Source organism: Watersipora subatra, chromosome 7 (assembly GCF_963576615.1).
Source record: "Watersipora subatra chromosome 7, tzWatSuba1.1, whole genome shotgun sequence".
Classification (NCBI taxonomy): Eukaryota; Metazoa; Bryozoa; class Gymnolaemata; order Cheilostomatida; family Watersiporidae; genus Watersipora; species Watersipora subatra.
Genome location: NC_088714.1, coordinates 30,933,932 through 30,959,624, shown reverse-complemented (window position 1 = coordinate 30,959,624; position 25,693 = coordinate 30,933,932). Strand labels below are relative to the sequence as shown.

General features: G+C 34.6%; 1 protein-coding gene across 1 annotated transcript in view; it reads right to left on the bottom strand.

Annotated features, from left to right (window-relative positions):
- The window catches only part of LOC137400667 (ryanodine receptor-like), a 167,140-nt gene that overhangs the window by 116,652 nt on the left and 24,795 nt on the right, over positions 1-25,693 (bottom strand). The window contains 12 exon segments of the mRNA XM_068086999.1: positions 263-407; positions 3,579-3,671; positions 5,537-5,572; positions 6,293-6,393; positions 7,119-7,247; positions 8,227-8,334; positions 10,751-11,046; positions 14,119-14,239; positions 14,990-15,074; positions 20,328-20,404; positions 21,954-22,187; positions 23,752-23,939. Of these exon segments, the coding sequence (XP_067943100.1) occupies positions 263-407; positions 3,579-3,671; positions 5,537-5,572; positions 6,293-6,393; positions 7,119-7,247; positions 8,227-8,334; positions 10,751-11,046; positions 14,119-14,239; positions 14,990-15,074; positions 20,328-20,404; positions 21,954-22,187; positions 23,752-23,939 (1,613 nt within the window).

Here is a 25,693-nt window from a genome sequence, read left to right as displayed (position 1 = left end):
CTGCATGCATATTCATATCATTCTTAGTATGACTTCCTGCACCAGCTCTTTAAACTTCCATATATTTCATTGATTAGAATATTGAGTTTTTAGAGACCAATAGACTTCTAGACAGCACTCTATATACAACAATGTTCTGTAGCCGCACTTTGTATATCAGTAAACTTTCCAGTACCATTATTCAAAAGATATTAATTTGCTGGCTGTTCCTAGACAGCATCGCCAACATCTGTAATTAGTAATCAATAATTTAGAACCATACTCAAGAGTAGACGATTTCTCCATCTGCCCGTTCAGCATATCTGTAGAAGAAGACATTGCTGGTTCATCCATCGAATTTCCACGTGCCAACCTTCGCTTTGACTTCTCCTCTTCAGGAGCATCAGCTGTGAAACTTCTGTTCAAAGCTGGTAAGAAGCATAGGTTATTAAAGGTAGTTATCTAAGTGTGCGGAGGGTGTCCGCATACCATACAAGTTTGCTACCTTTACGCGGTCTTCAAAAATCATACATCGTAACCTGGATAGTAGCTCACAAATGTCTGAAAGATTAGGTACACAAGTGACTTAACAATGTGAGTGAGCTGTGAGGAGATTATGAGAAAACGAGACTAGAATTTACATCAGGTAATGTATATCAAATTAACAGTGAAACAAGAGAAGACAACTTTTCCAAAATTATTTAAACAGAACCTTTGAACGAGCATCTTCATTTTCTATACACTGTATAGCGATTATACCTTGTTAACGAAGCCTGTCTTGTTGTAAAATGTTAGAATAAATGCAGCCTTAGCTGTCAAGTAACAATCAAACAGAAACGAAAATGTTGGTAAAATGAAACCAAAGCAGCCAAATACAGACGATAATTTGATAACAGTAATTGTCTCCTTGCAAATCAACAGAAATAAAGAAATGAAGCAGAAGAGATGTCACTGATTTAAGATGGCACAGACTTCTATGGTTACGCTAAAGGAAATCTCTTTGTAAGAAGCTTTAGTCCAAACAAATTCCTTGCAGTCATATTTGGCATTAAAACTATGGTGTCAAAGATAATTTTGAAAGTGATGTACATGTTTTGTTTTATTGGACAGAGCAATGTATTGAAAGAAAGACTGTATTGCTCTTGTACATTAGACTTAAGGTGGAGGATATGTACTGGTGACCTATGATGTAATAGCCAAGTGTGACAAGGGTCGTAATGTCACACTCTCAAAAATAAACATACTTCTGAGATGCAAACCTTGGCTACCAATTTCCGAGCTAAGCTTGTGATTTGTATAAATCCTATATACTAAACAAGACTAATGTAAAATATTATTGTGACGAATAAGAGCTAAGGCTATCAGTCTTAATAGACTAGAGTTATTTATACTCGCTACGACCACGCATTTCTTGCGTGTACGCAAAAGGCAATAAAATAATGTACCTTTAATGGTAGTAAGTACTCCTGAAAGCTTTTTTGTTTTGGTTTTAACCACAAGTTATAAAGTACGTTACAGCTGGATATGCCATAGAGCAAAACTGCCATCGACTAATACTAGTATTTACTGGAAGCTTCATTCTACAGCTCCTTGCTATAACTGACTGGGTTATCAGGATGAAGGGGCCAACACTGATCGACAAAATGGCAAATCAAGTTGTTCACGGATTTAACACAAGCATAAACTGAAACATATTATTACAATTTATCTTTTTAATCCTTGGTTACCAACTGCACTGGGAGTAAAGGTTGTAACCAAGCGAAGCTGCTTATAGTGCTGGCTGAATGTTCGACTTGATTCCGATTTGTTGATTTCAATGTTCTGAGTCACATTTGTGTAATTTTCAAGTCTGCTGTTTTGCAGCAGCTTCCAAACGTACAAAGAGTTCCTTATGGCACTTCATGAAACTACTTCTTAGTGAACAAGGACAAACAACTCTGAAGTGTTATAGCAATCTGTACGATTTATGTACTAGCATAATGCGTTTTTGCTTGACACTGAAAGTGTGATATTTATATAAAGCCCTATGCACTGTAGCTATAGCTAATGTAATCAACCAAGCAATCAACTACAAAGTTGCCACATCAGACTATCCGTCGTTTTGTCCAACTTTTGAAAACTAATGTAAGAAAAAACAATGCAGTAGGGGGGGCTCTTCTTTCTACCATACATACTTTTGGTATTAATAATGCCCGAAATCATACGATCTGTACGCATAACTTCATAGACCAGATGTATACAAAAATATGTAACAAACATACTTTGGTTTCAACTAGGAAAGCTTCAGTAATATGACAGTTGTGGAAAAGTAAAGTTGAGAAAAACAAAGCAACAGTGCAGACGTGAAGAAAGTCAGACTCAGACTTTGATGTTAGCTTTATATAAGTAGAGGGTTCAGAGAACAGAGGCTACATATCTACTTTATATACTCACACTTTAAAGATGCAGACAAGGACCTAGTCCCTGAAGATTTGCGGACAAAGGTCAAAGATCAGCATGCAGGGAGATAGTTATAAAACAAATATGGTTTGGCTAGAAAGCAAAACTTACAAACACTACGACAACACTCAACCTAAACATCTGTGACAAAGCTGATCACAGAAGCCTACTTGTTTGTACAAGATCAGCTACTCACATTAGTTCATACAAATAAAAATGCATGCATAGTGCTGATTTAGGGGTAGAGCTGAAAAAAAGAAAACTCATGTTTCCTGTTCTGCTGAAATGTACAGAAAAATCTAAAATGTATTTGCCTCTTATAAATAAGAATCGTTTTCCAAAAAATGGGATAATTTCTGTATACTGACAAACATCTAGAATAGTTAGTGTCTACCCTTAGATTCTCAAATTGAACGGGTGATTACTGTAACCTATGACAGAAAGCTTGGCCAACTACACAAATAACACTATTTACCATTTATAACCATATTTTTATATAACCATATACTTATAACCATTTATAACATATTTACCACTATAACCATTTATAACATATTTACCACTATAACCATTTATAACATATTTACCACTATAACCATTTATAACATATTTACCACTATAACCATTTATAACATATTTACCACTATAACCATTTATAACATATTTACCACTATAACCATTTATAACATATTTACCACTATAACCATTTATAATTTATTTATAAATGGTTATAGTTATACTTATTTTACGTTTTAATAACAGGTTTTTCAAAGTTAAAAATCAGTGGTTTCCCCATTAATTCGTAAATTTTAGAATGATCGTAAGCTACATTAAATGAAATGGTTCCAGACGAGACAACAAATTAGTAGATCAAGTTGCACTCTCCTACTCCTTAAGACTGAACATGGTAAAATTAAATCTGTCCACAAGTTTCAATGTCCTTGCTATTGACAAAAAATTAATTATTTCCTTATAGTTCACTAAGACTATATCGCCAAAACTACTAAAAAATTTTCAGATTTTGGTTGAACAAAGTGGCTTGCCTGTCACAAAGAATTAGCGGGTACAGTGAGGGCAACAAAAGCAACACAACATCTACAATGTCACAAGGTCTATATACATCTTGAGGTTGTGTTGTCAATAACTATCAAATGACTTACTCTTTTTGAAAGATATTTGTCGTAATTTCTGGGTAATGTTGTTGTGAGAAGAGCTACTCTTGTCAGCGCGTCTTAGCAAATGCCTCATGCTTTCTGCAGGACAAGCAGCATACAAAGAGAAACACAATGCACCATGCATATCATTAACAAGAAACCCATCTACGACTTCTCCAATATGGCTGTAGCTGTTTATGGAAAATGTACTTTGAGTAAAACGTGTTTTCTTTTGTTGTCTTCTTTTCTAGTTTAAATGTTTTGAACGATAGCATTTCATCAAATTACCAAATAAAATCAAGAAAATTTGAGGGCAACGAAAGATGTTTTGCAATGAATGCAAGTACACAAAATGTTTAATATAAAACTTTACAAAATTGGGTCTAAAATTTAGGTACTTTTAAAGTTGCAAGACAAATCTAAATTATACTTATATAAACATTCTTTAAAAGTGGATTTATAATATTCTTCAATTGAGAAGTGTGACTGCGGGCTAACACGTCATAGGATTGACATATTACTGGGGCAAGCAATTTATCGGCAAATTATAATTGCAGCGAGCAGCTGAAACAGTGAATAATGACATCATCACCAGATCTTTAAACCGCTGAATGAGTTTATAACCTCGAGTATAATTGAGGTACAGCGTCTAAGTCAATCTAAACCAACATCTGGCAACTCAAATTAAAACAAAAAGCTTCTGTTAGTGAATTTTCTAATAAACTTCTTCATTTTCTATAGACATGTAATCATATAGTAACTGCATCCTGTTATCAGAGCATGTCAAATTGTAAACAATTAAGACGATCTATTGAAATTCGTGTCATGTAAAAACATGATGATAAGTTGCTTGATAAGTGAGATTAGAGTATGTTTACTCTAAAAATCCTAGTATATCCTAGCATAAAAATTCTAGTATATATCAGCCATATTGGAAACATCTCACAGACTATATAGAGCTGCAGACCAAAGCTAGCTAGACCAAGTTGGCAGATAGATAAGACATGCAGTGCAAACATCAGCTGATACAAAAAACAACTTATAGCCTTTTGTTTAAATAGATTCCTCTAAATACAGTCATATAGTGGCAGTTTATTTTGTTATTTTTGACAAACTCCATCGCTGATAAATAATAAAAAGAAGATCAAATATCCACTGCTTCATCTTCATTTAGAGAACATTGGGCACTTGGTATTCGCATTCAACTCTCTCTATCTATCTATGGAGAAGAACTATTTTATTGCAAGTCAGTTTCTAGAATGAATCTAAAGTGAGTGTAAAACAACAGCTATAAAAACCACAAGAATCTACAGATAGCACAACGATAAGTTTAATAATAGCGTTTAATTACAATGACATACATCGCAAAATTTAGATGAGAGAGGTTTATGGTAAAGCTTGGCTAATGGTAAATTGAAATACAACAATTTGTCATCAAAGTGGATAGCTAAGAATAAATCACAAAGCTTCAATTTGTGTTGGTTTTTAAGATAGCTTTTCTGGAAAACCTGCACAGCTACACACAAAAATAAATGCTAAACATTTCCAAAAAATGTTGAAATTTCATTAAAAAACAAAGCAACTAATTCTATTTAAACACATTTAAAAAAGATATTAATATCAAAATAAAATACATGATTGTATGATAAGTTTAGATGTTTTGCGGGTTTCACTAGATGCTCAAAAAACCAACACTATCTATACTTATGAACAAAACAGAGCTCAAAAGATTTGTGAATTTTTACATTCAATAAAATTCAAACAGTTTGTAGAAAGGTGTTATCATATATGCTGCTACCAATCGGTTTGTCCGAACAGCAAGGTCATTAGCATGCTGGGTAATCACTAGGGAAAGTAGGAGACAAACAGACAGACAAGCTATAGAGAGACTAATGAAAAGTAGTACTAAACATGGCATAACTAGACAGAAAGATGTTTGTTGTCAACCCTATTATGTTTCTTACCGAGACTCGAGTAGAAGAAGGGGGAAGGAGAGTGTGCTAGGAAAGGAAAAGGACACAGCAATGCGATTTTGCTTAGTTCACTTGTAGAGTACAAGTATACAACTTGAAAAATTATAGTATTCCAAAATGGCCAATAATTAGTCTTCATGCCGATATTATGTATCATTATGAAAAAAATTTTCTATAAAGATTTAGTTAAAAGAAATATGCCATTTTATTTGAGGTGATGATAAAACAAACCAATTGCATGATTCCATTTTATAACCAGTCACAAGTTTTGCTGATCTACAAATGAAGCGAGGCCGGTATCACAAGCAAGAGGTGGTCACACTTGTATAACAAGCTAAAATGCTAACCTTCTAGCTGTTCAATGCCTAAAGCCTAATAAGTTTTGTAAAACTAAATCATTTGTGCAAAGTCATCGCTGTTATACTATTACTAGAGAGCATTTTCATTAGTCACTATAGGGCTTGCTAGCTAGCAGTAAAGTCACTATAGGGCTTGCTAGCTAGCAGTATAGTCACTATAGCTCTGGCTAGCTAGCAGTATAGTCACTATAGGGCTTGCTAGCTAGCAGTATAGTCACTATAGTGTTTGCTAGCTAGCAGTATAGTCACTATAGTGCTTGCAAGCTAGCAGTCAAAAAATTTTTAACATCACTGCTTCTCAACTGCTGTAGACTTTTCTGAAGCCGAGGAATGCCTATTAGGAGTTAAGACTTGAAAGGTCGTAACCTAAAAACACTAAAGCAAGTACCTTGTGTTTGCCTGTCATCATCTAACGCTGCCGGAGAGTAGTACCCATTAGACATGGCAGCGGAGGTCGACATGCTGTCAGATTGGCCTTGTGAAGATGACCTAGTAGCACGAGTAAAACATTGAAACAAGCCAAGCAAGAATACTTTTAAATTCTTATGTAAAACTTAGTTATTTCACTATAAAATTTCAATTTAAATGAAAAACTGTCAAACTGATACAGCAATACGGCGGTTTAATTTTGATATTGGTAAAAATAATTGGCAAAACATGTTTTAGTAAAATTTGCAAAAAGACGTCAAAAGAAAATACAGCACTGACTGTAGCATACTAGTGCTATTGTCAGTTTAGCATTGCACACTCGTTCAAGTGCATAAATTTTTATACAGAAATGCTCAATTGCAGATTTTATAAGATGGCTACAAATCTACAGCATTTCAATAAAATTGTTATTGTATTGTGATAGTTAAAGCTTTGCAAGTTGTGCTTGATATTAAACTAATAGAAGTTTCGTTACTTTCTTTTACATAATGTTAAAACATGCTGACAAAAAGGTAGAATTTTTCTATTTTATAAATAAAAATTGGGAGACACAAGTAAAAAATTCATATGTACAAACTAGATAGAACCTAGATAGTATTTTCAATTATTCAATTGATATCAGCATGACATAAAAGTAGTGGAAACAACTGCTTACAGCTTGAAGTTTAATAATATTTCATGCTGAGCCAACATATAACTTTTAAACTCAGAAAGCTGCAACTATTGGTCAAAGATTGGAAGTGTCAGAAAACAAAAACAACAAAAGAAAAGAAGATAACTCTCACGGTTTGTTAGCCGAGTACTTCTCATTGCATCGAACAGGTAAACTTAGCCTCATGAACTGTGTACTAGTCTTAGCTCCAAGGGTTCCATAACTCTTTGAACCAATCTTGATGGCTGGACAGTTGCTAGCACTACAAACCCAAGTTGTATAGCATTCACACAGCTTAGACAACATAGATGTAAGAAGTGTATCGAAGTGTCAACACAAACTGTCAACACTTGAACTCCTTCAAAAATAGAGAATTCATTTAGAATATCAAGTGATTGACTAGTTTTATCTTTAGGGGAATTAATGTTATGCAAGAACCTTCAATAGAATGATCATCACAGTGAGAAGAAAAGCTGGAGAGAAATCATCTCTGGAAGACTACACTACAGATTGCTATAAACTTTACTATAATTAGGATTCAGTCGTGCTCTTGATCCTTCAATTGTAAAACCGCTGATGATATCAACAGTTTTTGGTGAGAGTTTGTATGACAAATTAATATGATGTTTAAAAACATTATTGAACATTATTGAAATTCCAGTTAGCAATAAGGAACTTGATTTGTTAGCCTGCACTAGGTCAACTAGATGGCAGCTGAAATATACTTTTTGTTATCTTTGCAAAAGCTTGAATCTAAACTTTGTAACATCACAACTAGCATCTTTATTGAGGTCTCCATTCAAATAATTATATAAAAAGAAAAATCTCTAACTTTTAGACTTCAAAAAGCAGCTGCAGTAAGAGTAAAAAAACTGATCTCTAAATGCACATTTGCCAAATCGGGATCAGTATTTCAGTTTTGCGACTTTTCTGTCTGAGCGTAAACACATGTTATGTTGTGAGAGAGACTTAAATATTATTTTAGCTTGTATGAATCATTTGAGGGCTATTGATGTTATCTGCAAAAAAGTAGCTATTTGATTAGAGAAATATTTCAATAACAAATTATACTCTATCAATAACTTTCAATGTAATAAAATACACTTTAGAAATTCTGTATACCCTTGTTTGAACGAACAGACTTTATCTGTGTGTTAAAAAGAAGCATTATTTAGTAGATATAGTTGGCCATTTAATTTATTTATATAAAGCATCATAGTTTTAACATAAAATGTACAAACCTTTTCTGCACCCTTGTCACACTGACATCACATGACTCATGACTGGATGGATTCACGTACATGCCCTCACTTCGTACATACCACACGGGCATTGGGCGAGTCATATTTCTGGAGACAGAAAAAGCAATACAATGACGAACAAGTAAAACAACTGTGATGCCACACAGCGCTGTGACACCACAAGATAACATTAATCCGTAAGTATTACAGTCTGTAAAGACCAGAGGAGATAAACCTTAATATATTGCAGTTCTATAATGGCTGAAGAAGATAAATCCTAATATTCTGATGCAAACCCAAAGCATTCTCCAAATTTCATCATTCGGTGTAAGCAAACACCTATTAGAGATGAATTGATGCGAGGATGGCCCCTGTAGCTAGAAAATTGTCTCAATCACCATTTCATTAGCTGTCATGGCATTTGTTTATGCAAACACATATTTAACTCAGCACTCTGCTCAAGAACCTACGGTTTCTTATCCGTGATAACATTTACTGGCAGTTCAGCAACAGTGAAAAGGAACACGTAGACAAATAACACGATGAACTTGTTACCATAGTAACAAGAACTGTGTTAAACTTACCAAACTCATCAAATTCAAGCTGATAGCAAGTTGCGAGCTATAAAGTGTGTAATAAATTATAAATATTGTTTCTTAACATAATACATTAAATATTACAACACTTTCAAAAACCTTTCCAAAAGAACAGCATTGATAACCTTCATGGTTAGCAGAAAGTGATTTGAGAGCAACCCTGTGAATCTCCTGATTGGCTAATGAACCTCTTGTGAGAAGATAAAACAGCCTTATCAACTTTCTGATTGGTTCAAGATAATTTTGCCAAATTGAACTCCAAATTGAACACCTTAGCTCAGAACAGTCAAGACAAGTGTACAGGTTCAAGTGGTAAGCGTGTTTGTTCTCTCTATTGTAATTATATCTGATCTGTCTCATACTCGAATGAAGACTACCTGTAAATTTTCCTTCCTCGCTTTGCTCCCTACACGATGGAATTGTCAAATGCATTTTAATTGCTGACAAAGTATGGAGACAATTTGCTGCAGCGGTAGCATTATACTAAAAATTTGTCATGGAATTTCAGTCACACCAATGGAGAGTCAAATAACCCTTTGGTTATATTATTAACAGTGTATCTCAGTGTTTGAATGAGCTGTGAACAAGCCTGGGCATGTTACAATTATGGTTATGGGCAGACAATTCCACTTAATCAAGAGTAATATCTTCGTAAAACAATTTATGATTGTTTGACAGTAACTCAGACTCTCAGAGTCATGTATCTGACTACTTTGTTGACTAACTAAACAAATCAATGATTTGAACAACACATTGTTACTACATCATATTCTGCAGTCAGAAGCGTTGTATGAACATTATTAAATTAGCCATATATCTGTCATGAAAACAAACCATATCACTAAGAGAATGATGAATGCATTGTGATTACATCTAATTCTTCATATACGCGCGGCTAAAGAATCTTAGCATATTTCATGCCACTCTCTATAAGACATAGATGTATGTACAAGCAATACTATGCCGCTCTCTATAAGACACAGATGTATGTACAAGCAATACTATGTTGTTCTCTATAAGATACAGATGTATGTACAAGCAATACTATGCTGTTCTCTATAAGATATAGATGTATGTACAAACAATACTATGCTGCTCTCTATAAGACATAGATGTATGTACAAGCAATACTATGCCGCTCTCTATAAGACATAGATGTATGTACAAGCAATACTATGCCGCTCTCTATAAGACATAGATGTATGTACAAGCAATACTATGCCGCTCTCTATAAGACATAGATGTATGTACAAGCAATACTATGCCGCTCTCTATAAGACATAGATGTATGTACAAGCAATACTATGCCGCTCTCTATAAGACATAGATGTATGTACAAGACATAGATGTATGTACAAGACATAGATGTATGTACAAGCATTACTATGTTGCTATGGAAACAGCTCAAAAGTCATCTGAGGTTAAAATTAGTAGAAGTTTTGTTTTATCAAACATGTTGAAGTATTATATATATTACATTTTTGACTGCATTAAAATACGTATATAAATTGGTTTTCGAAGGTTCATAATTTGCCAGCAACTAAAATGTATTTGAAAATTCCATCGCATAGAGCAGAGCAAAGAAGGCAAATCTACAGTTAGTTTTTCATTTGAGTATGAAACAGCTCTAATTACATAATGTTAGTAAAATTCTTACATCACATCTTATTTACTAATTTGCTATATTCTATATAATACCATAAATATATATTTTATATAATAAAATAAGTATATATTATATATAATATCATAAATATATATTTTAGCTAATATAATAAATATATATTCTATATAAAATCATAAACATATATTCTATATAATACCATAAATATACATGTACATTCTGTATAATACAATAATTACATATACAGGAAATGCTATTACAAGTCATCTACTGGTATGTAAAGTATCAAGCATGTTTAACTTACATACAAAAAGGCTCATAGCCTTCTTGCAGACCACAACAGGTATAATATTTGAGACTGTGAGGATCCATGCCATAGTTCACTTTGGCACGCTGGTCTGGGCCAAGCATTAGAATGGGAATGTATCGGACACTGGCTATGTCCTTGAAAGCAATTTCTTGGCCAGTCATATCCATCATTAGCTCTCCATTCATAGAGAAGGTTATTGTGTTGTTGGACATGTCAAGCATGCATCCCACTATGTCACCCACCTGCCAGGTCTTGCCATATGCCATCGCACCTCCATGCCACTTTCGAGCCTTAAGAAAAGAATGAATAGCAGCTTATGGTTTTGACGAAGGTGTCACCCGCTGAAAAACTAATGTTACATAAATCGTAAATCGTTTATATAATTTATTACAACTTCGCAAAAGACTAAATTGGTTTGCAGTAGTTTTGTGGATTTCAGACACACCATACTAAATGGTGTGAACCCTTCATACATCACTAATATAGCCTGGTTCACACTATATCGCCCTATGTCAGCATTGTCCTTTTGGCGCTCATCATTGACTATGTGCACGGTGAGCCGATGGCATTGATGAAGAAACACGGATACATCAGGAGAGTTTGTGCCTGTTAAACTTTCCCGATACTTCGTCGATGCTCGCCGACAGCCTGTACAATGTGCACCGTTTAGGCGATAGTAATTTGTGGTTGCAGACAGCCTAATTTGATTATTTCTGTTCATGATAGGTGTTGCGAGACTAGTATTTGATCAGAGCAAAGATGTTTCTTTTCGAAAAATTAAAAAAGAAAAATAAGATCACTACGTCAGGGAGTATTTGCTGATGCAAACTCAAATGGGTCTGTGATAGTGTGAACATTATTATCATCAACAATCACCGAAGTATTGTGACATTAACGCCGAGATACAGCGTTTATTCACGCCGTTTCTCGGCGTTTTGGCATCGTGTGGCATCAACTCCAAGATTCTGCTAGTATATCTATATACACTAGCAGAATGCTTGGTGTTGCCCGGGTAATAAAAAAGCATTTGAACAGAAAATTGATTTATATTTAATGTATACAATATTTAACATTTTAACTTTTAAACTTAAAGGTTGACTTGCAACAAAATTCACATAACAGTTATTTGGTATCAAAAGATTCACCATGCCTTACTCTGTTGAGTGGTAGGTGCCAATTACGTGGAAATGTGATTACAAGCTCATAAAAGCTCAAAAACGAAAAGCCGCCGTAGATTGGAATCTCTTTATTTCTCTGACGTCGTCATTACAGTTTGGTTATCGTCTTGTCACGTGATGTTCCCACGTGAATTGAAAGGCCAATAAAAAGCTCAATATAAAACCTATTATAGCACTAGTTTATGACAAACACTTCGGGTTTTACCGGAGACCCCGTATCAAATATAGAGGCTCGCTACTTTAGTTTTGTTTCGGGATTATTCAATCGTCAAGTCGTTATCTGATCATGTGACCTAATACTTCGCAAATAATTTTTGCAGCACTTTTCGATTATCACAGGTGACCAACAGGCTCGTCATGATTATCAGACAATGATATGTCCTCCTTCGAGCTAAGGTTAAAAAGTTTAACGATTTTTTACGGTAAGTTATAAGATATCAGTGCTAAAAGTGACAGCATTACAATGACGATAAAACAGACGCGTAAGAACAATAGACATGGTTTTATTGAATGCATGAAGTATATTTGTGAAAATATTTCGACGAGTGAGGTTGCATGAAAGTGTAAACAGAAACCATCCTGTAACAACTACGTCCCATTTGAGCCATTTTGGAAAGCGAATTCAAACTACGGCGGGCTCGTGTGGCTACGATTAACTGTTCGTTTTTTAGCTTTTAAGAGCTTGTAATCACATTCCCATATATTTTGCACCTACAACCCAACAGAGTAAGACATGGTGAATCATATGATACCAAATAACTGTAATGTGAATTTTGTTGCAAGTCAACCTTTAAGAGAAAAGTAAAACAATTGTAAAGGTGTTTATATGTGAAAAAAAACAGCAAGTAATAGCTGGATAGTCTGTTTTTCTACCTTCACAACAAAAAATTATTTGATACTGATACAATTAATATGAAGTAAGAAATCAAATCAAAAATCATAAATATGTTGACTTAATGTACTGTACATAGAAGTGTGTGTATAAAAATTTGCTGTTGCAACAGAAGCTATCCATCAAAATTTTGAATATGAAAATATTGGTACCTTTCGATACTGGGTATCTCAAAAATGAGATATTGAACTGTTTTATGTCTGCTAGTTTTTAACAGAATGGAGAGAGAATGTAGATGTAACTCCTACTTGAAATAATGCAACAGTCGACGTGTTAAGCTTAAATGTCATTTTCTTATAGCCTCAGCCATAAGGAAGAACCGGTATTCGAAGCTGGTAACAAGACATTTGAAATTGAAAAATCACATTTAAAAATCACAAATTAAAAAAATGGGTAACGAATATTGAAATAGCTTTTAAAACTTTTTAAAATAACTACAAACACGAAAGGTAATATCAATTAATAATAAAAAGTGCAACCTCATTTAGCTTGTAACCCGCAAACGTGATAAGGATACCATAGATAAAATAGATGAAACTGGTAAGAACAACTTAGCTTTGTTGTTAGGTGCACATGGTTACAAACTTGCAATTGGAATCCCTGCGAGTTCAAATCAAATGTGATACCAAAGTGTGATATCAAATGTGAATCAAAGTTCAATCAAATGGATTTTTCATTGCTAAATATTAATGGCTATGACTGGGCACAGGGATGAAATCAACAAATGGCAAGCAAACACTGGGATTTATATACATATTCCAATCTCAAAACAGATGCTTCTATAAATGTCACTAAAGGTAAAGAGTTACTGATGTAAAAGTCTTGGTGTTAAATGCAGCTGCCTTCGTCCATAAATTAATAATCGATTTGCCTTTACTAAGACAAATAATACTAGTCATGTCTAAAGGTACCAGTTTATATACCAGACTTATCAACTACTGCACAAGTTACGACTATTTTATACTTCTACAAGTGTAAGGATATTAGATCAAGTGTTCGAATACGTGTTGGTACTAGGTGGTTGTCAGAAAACAGACAGTGGTTACAATTTTCTCAAAACGGATAAAAATAATGAAAAAAGTCAAAAATTATTCCACAGTCCACACTGCACTGTCCGCTAAACCTCACATAACTGTTGTCAGTCTTGTGGGACATCTATGCTATAGTTATGATAACTCCTAGCAAGTTATGATAACTCCCTAGCAAGTTATGATAACTCCCGAGCAAGCTATGATTACTCCCTAGCGATATACATTTACATGTAGATCAGCATGTAAACAAAAATTGCTTACCACAAAACCATCAAATATGTAGGCATCAGGACTGTCACCAATTGTGTTACAAGGTCCTATGGACTCCTTAGCCCAACCAACTCTCATTAGGCCTGCAGACAGCACCTCAAACTCATAGTACCTGGTAACAACAAAAGAAGCCAACTGTTATGCGACAGAAAATGGGTACACGGACTTTAGTCTCTAAGTCCCAAGAACCATTTTAACCCCGCAGTGCCCAAAATGTGGAAATTAAATTGGTTATTCAATGTTTCACTTCAATTTACATTTATATACATACTTTATAATATAAAAATAAAAAATGCATTTTTATATTATTACACTAATTACAATATAACATTATTACACTACCTATGTTTCCAGCTTGATACTGCTGGTTTACTTATCAAGATGGCCCCCCAGGTCACATCACTTGTTGTAAACCAATCAGATTTGATATCATCGTCCAGCTAAATGACTACACTTTCTGGCCTATGTGGAAGCTTTCCACTTATATGCATATTTATGGTAAAGCAACTCTACAAAACTGTTGTTACATATACATGTATGTCACATGGGGTACTGTGATGCCAACATGTTCAGGCTACTGCAGCTTATCCCCACATTTAGTTCTTTATAAGCTCACCAATAACATCTTGTTATCCAAATTTATTTTCAAATAACCAAAAACTGACTGTTTAAAATACCATAAGGTCTTAAAAGCAAAACATCAGCACAATATTTTGTTCCAAGTGTCGTCTCCTGTGTAGTACCCAAGTTACTAGACCAACTTTATTGGAAGATCAAATATTGAATGTATACCATCTATTTGAATGAATAAAAGGGAAAATGCTCCTAGTACCATCGCATGTGCCCTCTCTTTATCACTCACCATTTTCCACTGTTAACAGAGTATTCCTTAGCAGGCCTCAGTACCCGGCACTGTGTTTTGGCATCCGTGACATGCCTTGAAAGACCTGAAGCAGTCAAATAAATCTTTCGATATACAAAATGAATTATCTTGAGTTTGTTTTATTAATTAAAATTGAAAGCACATTTTAGCTTTGGAATTAATTATTCTATATATTCCGAACGCAAGAACTTGAAACAGCATAATCGTAGGCCTACTTGCTGCAATTACTCTTTAAAATTTTTAATTGGTAGGACAACTCCAAATTATTAAAGCATAGTATATTTGACCAGCTTATTCACACAATAACTCATACAACACAAGCAGTCATTTTATAAAATGACCAAAGTTAAAAATTAAGCGCATGAACATGAAAAGTACGAGTTCAAATGCAAAATGCCACGCTGCTCAATAGTGTAATTTAATTCTAAAACAAAACATACTGCTGAACATGACTCGCTATATTTTACCAACTGAAGAATATTTCCCATAACAAGGGTTTAGCAGCATAATCAGTGAAGCAGCACGTGAGAGCAAAAGAGAGTATTAAATAAACACTTCATCAAATAATTGATGGTGATTTACAGAAAGCTGCTATCTGAGCCGCTGCCTTTAGCGCTGACAGCTTGATTGGGCAATGTCTGGTATTTTAGAGATTTTTAAGATGCTCTAGCAGCTGAAAAAGTAGCCAATAGACATTCAAAATAGCCAATAGACTTGAAATGTAAATAAAGATAATTAACTATGAACAACTTGTTACAAGGCCGAACTGGGATGAACGGTGTGTAAATATAGCATACGAAATTGAGTGATGGCTTGATCTCATCAGATGAGAGTGTATCATGCTCCTCATATATTAGCGCATGTGTTAAAAGAGTTAACAGGCTGTCGATTCTCTTTTAGGCCAAGTTTGGAAATAGTTCTTTTAAGAGGTTGATTGCTACTAACAGTTCAGAAAAGTCCCCACTAACACGCATTATTGGTGGGTTTGAGATCAGATTGGCTGATAGCAGATATATAAATTTCAACTGAGCATCAAATTGATGTGCTTAAATAGAACAACCGGTCTCAAAAAGTATTAATTCCCAAAACTTACTAAAAGCTGAATCTTTGTGTATAAACAATAATATTTGTGTGTCATCTATTCAATTTTATAATTTTTGAAAAGAAAACCGTAGCGTTTTTGGCAGACTTATTTTCACAGGTGTATTGCTAAGGTTATTTAAAGTTGAGTAATGTTCAAGCTATAAAAACTAGAATATAAAAAGGTAGGCTAATATACGGTCTCATTTTTTCTAGAATATTCATTCAATTTAACTAATTTGCATACATATACGTCCTGAAAAATTTTACGCTTTAAAAGCAAGTTGATGAAAAAGGAGCAAAGAGACATTGGAACACTTTATGAATAGACCATACATAAGAAATTAAAAGGAAAGAAAAACAAAAACAAAGATTAAATGAAAATTTTATAGAGTGAGTAATACAGATGTACAAACTGTTTATAAGTTGGGCGTAAACTACAAAACAATCTGTGGAGAGTGTAACAATCTGTTTCAATCGATGAGGTAATGAAGGCTCAGAATCTGACAGTTCTGTTTGGTAGTTGTGCAGCACAGATTCAGCAAAGGTACTTTAATAAAATAGTGCGCTCTTATTTAAGCTAATTTTATGGGTATCAGAAAGAATTTTGTTAGTTAAATCCTAAATTCTTTTCTATTTGAAGAGGTACTAAAACAACAAATATTTATCAAATAGTTTTCAACCTCTTAAAATCTGAAACAAACGCAATGTACATCTTAAGTGCAGACAGTCAGGGTGAAAGTGGTAAGACACAAGTGAGAGTATACTATGTGCAAACATTGGGGTCTATTCGCCGCAATGGAAGCCGAACCAACAAGTAATAGCTAGCAAACAACAACTAGCAAACAACAACTAGCAAACAACAACTAGCAACTAGCAAACAACAACTAGCAAACAAATAGCAACTAGCATAGAGCAAGTAGAAAACAACAAAGGCATACTGATGTTGATTACAAAGTGCAGTCACCATGGTGAGCATAATTACAAAGAGTTAGTCAAAAAAGCTATTTGTCCAAACTATAGAAATGTGGTGTAAAAGAGCGCAATGAATTACAACGTAAAAGGGTAATGAGATAAAGATGTAACAACATTGAGGACAAGATCAAACAGAAGACAATTTGCAACCGAGAATAATGGTGATGTTGAAACAATTAAAAAAAACTAATTTTATATAAATGTGTAAAGCTCATAGTATGTGATAATTTAATTAAAATATATTGGTCGTAAGCAACTCTGAAGGGAATAGACAGCACAAGTAAATAATGAACAAGTTGTTTCAATACCTGCGCAGATATTACCAAAAAGATGCAAATGGTTAGCACACTTATGTCTAAAGATCAGTCAAAGTTTGTCTACAAGTGGGCTCATATCTCCCGCAGTTACACCAGCAGCACCAGGGTACAACGGTGACAAGAGTGATGCCAGTCACACCTGCGACACAGTGACAACAATGACACCTGCGACACAGTGAACAGAAGTGACACCCCTAGTGACACCCCACATTGGGCAAGTTAGACATTTGTATGTTTCATAGATAACTCCATTTTTTTACTTTTTTCACACTAAAAAACTAATTTTTCTTCCTACATAAAGTGCTCGACAGGAGTATTGTATAGAAGATTTGCACTATTAGCATTCATCAGATCATAAGCTGACTTTAAAATGTGCGAAGCAGTTTTTACAAATACAGTTGTTATTAAAAAAAACTTCATATTTTTGTCTATTGCAAACAGTATTTGCTCCAGAACAATTTTTAAAAGCGGAACAATATGGTTGCATATTCTCTTCTTAGTCAGTTGTTAGCGATTTTAACTTACACTTGTTTCTTAGCAGATGAAATGCTGTCATAGACATAAATGTTAAACAGATTTACATAACGCAAACACAACGCTGGAGTAGTAACTACTGAGAGTAAGCTGATTGTCGTAGCATCGCTAGGATGAATATGCTGCGTGTTTAGTTGAACAGAAAACAAGATGAATAAAAATCATTTGACAAAGAGGGTCACATGGATAACATCATGTGAAGGCACGTTGAATTTCCAACTATCATAATGAGAAATACAAGCAATGGCTATATTGATGATAGCAATGATAATACAAGGAATAATAACACTATTTCAATAAGCCCTAGAGAATTTATCTATACATACAGAAACCTAGTTACTATTCTAATATATACTATGACCTTTTTAATATTCGTATAGATGGTGATTTGCACAATAGAAATTATGTGCAAATAAAGCGGCGAGTCATTATGTCAGAAGCTAAAGCGCGCATAGGCATTAGCGAACACGGATGTGTTAATTGACAGAATTAGTGAACATGCTTTAAACACAACACTTTTTAAAAAGTAATGGTTATTTCTGAATAAAATTATATCTACTCAAAAACCGCTAAAAAATTGAAATTTTGTGTTAAAAAGATTTACACATTTGTAATGCATGAATGATTGTTAAAGCTTCTAATTTTCTGTTTAAATTTTGGTCTTTAAAATAGATGAGTTTTATTAGTAACAGCGACAGCACTGTGATGAGTCAGCATTGTGATGAGACAGCATTGTGATGAGTCAGCATTGTGATGAGCTCAACAAAAAAGGGAAAACGAAAAGCGCAATCAATGACAGGCTAAAAAACACCACGCGGCACAATAAAAAGAATGCTTGATAACAGACAAGGGAACGTCAACAAGCACCAAAAAAGGCAGCTATCAAATGAAACTAAAGGGGCATAACAGAAACAGAAAATATAACCAACGGTAACAAAAAACCAGCATAAAGAAGAAAAGGCAGCACTCAATCTTAAATCACGATGGGTTGGAAAAACTCTGTCAGGTTGGTAATATGCACAACGATGGTTTGGAAAAACTCTGTCAGGTTGGTAATATGAAAACTCTGTCAGGTTGGTAATATGCACAACTCTGTCAGGTTGGTAATATGCACAACTCTGTCAGGTTGGTAATATGCAAACTCTGTCAGGTTGGTAATATGCAAACTCTGTCAGGTTGGTAATATGCAAACTCTGCCAGGTTGGTAATATGCACAACTCTGTCAGGTTGGTAATATGAAAACTCTGTCAGGTTGGTAATATGCAAACTCTGTCAGGTTGGTAATATGCACAACTCTGTCAGGTTGGTAATATGAAAACTCTGTCAGGTTGGTAATATGCACAACTCTGTCAGGTTGGTAATATGCCCAACTCTGTCAGGTTGGTAATATGCACAACTCTGTCAGGTTGGTAATATGCAAACTCTGTCAGGTTGGTAATACGCACAACTCTGTCAGGTTGGTAATACGCACAACTCTGTCAGGTTGGTAATATGCACAACGCTTTGGAGTTATGCACTCTTTCTTGCTCTTCAAATGAAAAGTAAGAAGAAAACAAAAACAAAAAAACAGAAAATAATAGAAGTGGCAGACAGCAAAGAGGTGAGCTGAAAGCAGTCAACTAGGTCAGTCAACTAGGTGCATCCACTACATGTACATAAGTAATCGGAGCAATGGGAGAAATGAGGTAAAATAGAGTAATATAAAATTGATAAAAGATGTTTGGTATTTCTAGTTAACATGTTTACAAAGTTGTTGTTTTTATAAGCTCTAGACAACTGAGTAGCGCAGTTAAAGGTGAATGAAGGAAAGGGGCAATCACTGGGCATGCATTGACAGTGAGAGTTAGCCAAAACTCAAATCTGCGAAATTGGAGGTTTGGTTAGTTTTTAAGTATTTTTCTTTACTCTTTTAGCCCTAGATCAGTGGTTCTTAACCTCGGTGCGAGCGAACCATAAGGGTTGCGTGAGTCAGTCTCAGTGGTTTGGTGGAAGTCTCTTAAAGACAACAGCAGAAATAACACTGATTTGCAAGGTCATGTCTTTGCGAAAAGATATGTAATTTGTTGTGAGTTCAGACATTGTATGGCTTTGTTCTTTGAACACAGTAATGTTAATACGCAGTTCATTTTGTGCACCGGTAAAACATATATGCAAAAAGTCCTATTACATTTTTCAGTAAAGAAGGGTTGGTGAAAGCGCATCTGAAACTGGTGGGGTTTAGTAGGTCTAACAAGTTTAAGAACCACTGCACTAGATGCACAAACATCATCGTGGTCAAGTCGTAGTCTATGCGTTCTATAAGCTCTAATCAGTAGTCAGTGCCACCAGATGTTCATGGAAGTCATATAGAACTAAGTGCCTGAGTAGGCATGGGCATGGTATTAAGGGGTTCACACCTCTATATGTACCACCTTGAGCCTCTGGATTCGGTGCCTCCACATTGTATCCATAAGCAAGCAGTGTACGAATCGTCTCACTCGCTGTCTCTCTGTAACATGTCAGTAGATTATAAATAGCCTTGGCTGACAGTGAGCGTCCAAAGCAAAACCCAGTTAAGTGTTAAAGATTGTAATTGACGTCTAACAGCGAGTAGGGAGCTGTAAAGACACCTATGGCTATGTATAAATTCTGGCAGCTTCGCCGTGATTTTCTTCATGCTCTATGACCAAACATTTTGGCAATTTTTTAAAAATATTTTGAAATGGTAATACTATTACTATACTATTAAATTACCAACTTTTAAAACACTCTGTTCTAGTCACTCAATAATTCCTGATTTCTGTCTTTTCGTTTTTGTTTTGGATTTAAGGAAAAACATGATTTTGTTGATGATTACTAATGCCAATAGAAGCTATACATACATCTTGGTGTATTATTATATTCATGCATTATAAAACATGTAACACATTAGCAAATTTCTGACTTTATCCAAGCTAAAAAGTTCATGATCAGACAACTCCCGCAGAAAAACAAAAGAACATGTAGAGTAGGCTTGAGTGTCAGATATAAGCAGAGTTGTCTAGAGCAGAGCTCACTAGGAAAGCAATAGTAAAACTAGATAGCAGGCATTTAGATTACCTAGATATTAAACAAACTGAACAATACTGTTTATACAAGTAATAGAGTGACGAGTGCCTATTATGTTATACATTTAGGTTTGTACTAGCAGTAAGTCTGGTGATGCCTGGTAATTCTTTCATTTTCAATCTGATAGCCAGCTGGGAGTTTGAGAGGCTGGTTCTTAGGAAAAGGACAAGTTATGAAACAAAGTATTTTAGCAGCTCAGGCAGAAGGCATGGAGCACATGTGCGCAAGGTTTGGACGAAATCGGTCAAAAATGTGGAAGTGTTTATGCGAACTACCAGACATACCCACAAACACACAAATACGCACGCACACACATAGATACACACACACACACGCACGCGCACACACACATATACACACACGCACGCGCACACACTGAAACATACACAGACACGCACGCACAATGTGAGACTTATTCATATAGATATCATGGTAGTTAGACAGAGGAAACTGATGGTCACTAGCCATAGATCAAGAGGTAATCAGGAAGATCCTCGGAGATGTTTCGATCACACATATAATTACAATATTAACATCACAATGTAAGAGTCTTGAAGTTCTTCTATTCAGTGATATAGTTAGAGTAAATCTGTGAACAGTTATAGCTAAATTATGCTTGTTAACATTTCTAATCAATTCAATTGTACTTGTTTTATAATCGGTCTAAAAGGGATTCAATAATTTTCCATGCACTTCTTTGCGGGTTTTTTTTAAATGCTTGACTTCAATATTGAATTTCAGTATTGATTTCACATACAAACAAATTGAATGGAGTTCATTACTAATGTGCCACTTGTTCATTACTAACGCAAAAAAATTATTTTATTGATTTTCTAGTTAGCGCTATGAAACTCAGGAATGTCATCAAATTTTACAAATTGCTTTCAAAAAACAAAGATACTGCTTAACTTTATGCAGGCAAAAATTTACAAACAAAGATAAAACATTACCTGTTGGCTTTCTTGATAGAAGGATCCACTTTGCTGTAAGGAACGAGGTGACAACTCCTCTTGTTCTCGGTGTCATCGCATTGGCCGTAGGTCCAGCCCTGACGTATTCGGTCTCTGGCCCACACATTGTGAGTGTTTTCTGCTAACTGATCAACAAGTTCCTCTAGCTTGTCATTTAGCATCACACCGGAGAGGTCAAGGGGCATCGGCTTGTAGCCATTTGTCTGCAGGTGGCTTCAAGGAAAATTAGGATGAAAATTAGTTGTTACATGTTTGTGATAGCGGATGCTTCAAGCTAAAGGCTGACATGAATTTGCTGTACATCACAGTCTTGTAAAAGAGAAAATAGCCAACTATTAAGAAAGAGTGATCGATGCTTGAAATATAATTATATATAATTATTATAATAAGAGAGCTTCAAAAATGATACCAACAAATAATCAAAATTTTCACCGATGTACAAGGCCCATAAATTAGTTCAAAAACTCAATTTTAAGTGTTGTGATCATATTTTCTGACTGTTTACCACCCTCTTGCGATGGAGATACTGGCTATTCTCACAAAAAACTACTAAGGAAGCTCAAATCATTCTCACCAAACATTCTACACAACAAATTAAGAGTACTGGTTTGAACAAGAACTCAGCGAATTGTGATAAAATATAACTCTTCAAGACAGAGCTTTACCATGCTTAAGTTGGTGGTAGAATGAAACAAAAGCTTTAAAGGTGTTTCATAGCTTGTATAGAACAACGCTTTGCAATATATTTGTGACCCAGTCAAAACACTATCAAAAAGAAATTCTAAAAAAGCGTGTACGAAACATTCAGTGAGTTGGTCACAAAATTCCATAATGATTTTACCTTTTTTACTGGACTATTTCACTGATACGTTGTTCGAAATCATTTATCGGATCAAGATTAACATTCCTAAATGTCATGCTTGTGAACAGATATAAATAAAAAGAATACAATCACAGTTGGTAGGCTATTTTAAAATAAATACGTGAATACAAATTATGATACACAGTCCATTCTAATCAACTACCTAATATCCTCATTTTCACCCAATGTATCACAAAATTTCAAAATATTTTATGAAATAAATTATTTCACTTTATCGTTTTTATAAACTGCTGATTAGAAAGTATTTGTATTATGAAGAGTTCTACTATGTAAAAAGCTACGATATAGCCATTTTATGCTCACTCCAATCATGAGGGCTTCAGCTACAAAATTAGAAGTCATTTGCCTTTAAGTAAGGCTTTTATTACAGAATAGTAACTGCAAAATATTGAAGTGACATACTAAGAGAGAATAGTTTCAACCAATCAAAAGAAATAGTTTCCACCAATCAAAAGCAATAGTTTCCATCAATCAAAGAAATAGTTTCAACCAATCAAAAGAAATAGTTTAGTTTCAACTAATCAAATGAAATAATTTCAACCAATCAAAATAAATAGTTTCAACCAATCAAAAAAATTGCTTCAACCAATCAAAAGGCCTTATGATGGATAAAACCTACAACAACATACTCTTCTATGGCCTCTAGCTTTTGGTGACTTAACTGTCAGCGAGAGAACAATTTTTATAATTTGGGTACAAAAACGGCTTCGCCATTCAGGCTGTGAGGAAAGAGTTTTAATCCAAGTCTTTTTTAACTCAGAGAAAAATATCACATGCTAACTAGTCAATGTAAGCTAGGATGTTACACAGCTAACGATTTTAAAAATATGGAGAGATCTTGGCCAAAATGCAACCATGCTAACCAGACATAGAATTAGTAATAGGGAAGCTTACCTTGCCGGAAGTTTCTGGTATCTCATTCTACGAGCGGGATCCAAATTGTCAACGCTGATGTGATAACCGAGGGCGAGCAAAGTTCTGAGGGTCTCAAAAGCCAGAGTGATATCATACTGTCTCTCAGTGGCCGGCAGCCTTTCAAATGTTGTCAGACACGGGTGCTTCTTTTGATTGTCATCACGGTACTGGGATATAAAAGGGTAATTAGCTACCATACATACTAAACTTATGACACTGCACACTATACGGACACAAATCATGCACCAATTTGCTACTAGTACACTAAATTACTACCAAGGTCAAAAAGTATACTAGTACGAATCTAAGGCACTAATAAAGCTAGAAAGCTTCATCTCAGCAACAAGAGTTTCACAGTAAAACTAGTTGTTCCTTTATTCATAATAAATATAAACACTCTATTAAACTCTGTGTACTGCATTCATTGTGTTTCTACAGTTACCTCTAAAACATCACTTCTTTGAAAGAGAGGGAGAAAACTATTTACTTTATTTAATTTCTGTTCATTTCATTGAATTCCACAAGCTTGAAGCTTCAATATGATATTCAGTTCAACAGGAGTTGTGCTATCCTAAGTACTTTCACAGTTGATATAAAGTTGTTAATACAGTCTAAGATCTAGGGAGCTGCTTGTATGTACAAGAATTAGACTTTTAAGTGTTTATGTAAGAGCAGTTTTTAACTGGAGTTTAATATTACAGTTTACAGTATCAACATTGTAAACCTTTGTATTCAATTCAAAAGTGGTGAAGATGTAATATTTCACTCCCAACATTTGAATTGGTTGACCACTTGGACACTATTGAAGAACTGATGCTGTAGTCATGGGCTGGCCTTTAAAAATGCCATTTTACAGGCTGTTTCAGTTCGATTCGTGATATGGTTTAGGTATCATTTACTATTTTGTGTCAAGTTTGAAGTCACGGCTACCACAGGACTAGCTCAAGTCATAATTGTTATTTCGAACTTATTAATTATCGAACTGGCAAAATTAATTCGAACTTCAAACTATTTATGAACAAGAGAACAAGTTTGAAAATTTGAAAATGTCAGAATTGGTTCAGTTGGATATAAAAAATTTAAAAACAAAACGTAAGCTCCATATTTACTAACACACAGTCATAGATGTACAATATCTATAGCTTAACCGAATAAAGGCTACAAATATTAAATAGATTTTCGTAATTTATTTACCATGTGGCTAATAGGTAACCAGAGTAGACAACCCAAGCACAACAGTACCTGTTGACTATCAACATGTTCATGACTAGAGTACAATACATGCTGTGTTGCTGCCAGTACCAAGTCTGTTGATGTTGGGTAGGTGTGTTACAGCATGTTGAACTATTATGAAATTTTAAAGTTTTTTGTTTGGTTATGTTATTAATAACAACTTACAGATAAAATGTTAGGATGGATTTATGCAAAATTTTAATAAATGTTATCAGAAAATATCGGTATTTTTCTACCATTTGCGATTGTTTTTGATGTTTGAGGTGATCTGACTGCCGGGATGTTTCAAAATTAAAATCAACAAAACTTGATCGCTGTTAAAACTCTCAGAAGAAAAATACATGCCGAATTGACATCCCTAGTTGCTATCGTTGCTATAGTTGATATCGGCTAATCCGTTCAAGTTGCAGTGTTATGCATCTCAATTCTGTCAGTCTCTTTGCAACTATAGATGTCATAATTGCAATTTTGCTTGATCTGAGATTTTAACTGCGATCAAGTTTAGCCGATTTTAATCTTGAAACATCTTGACAATCAGATCACCTCAAACATCAAAAACAATCGCAAAGGATATAAAAATGCTGATACTTTCTGATGAAAACTATTAAAATTGTGTGTAAGTTCATCATTTAAAATGAAGACCATATCTGAAAACCAACAATAACAAATGTGAGTAAAGGAACACATA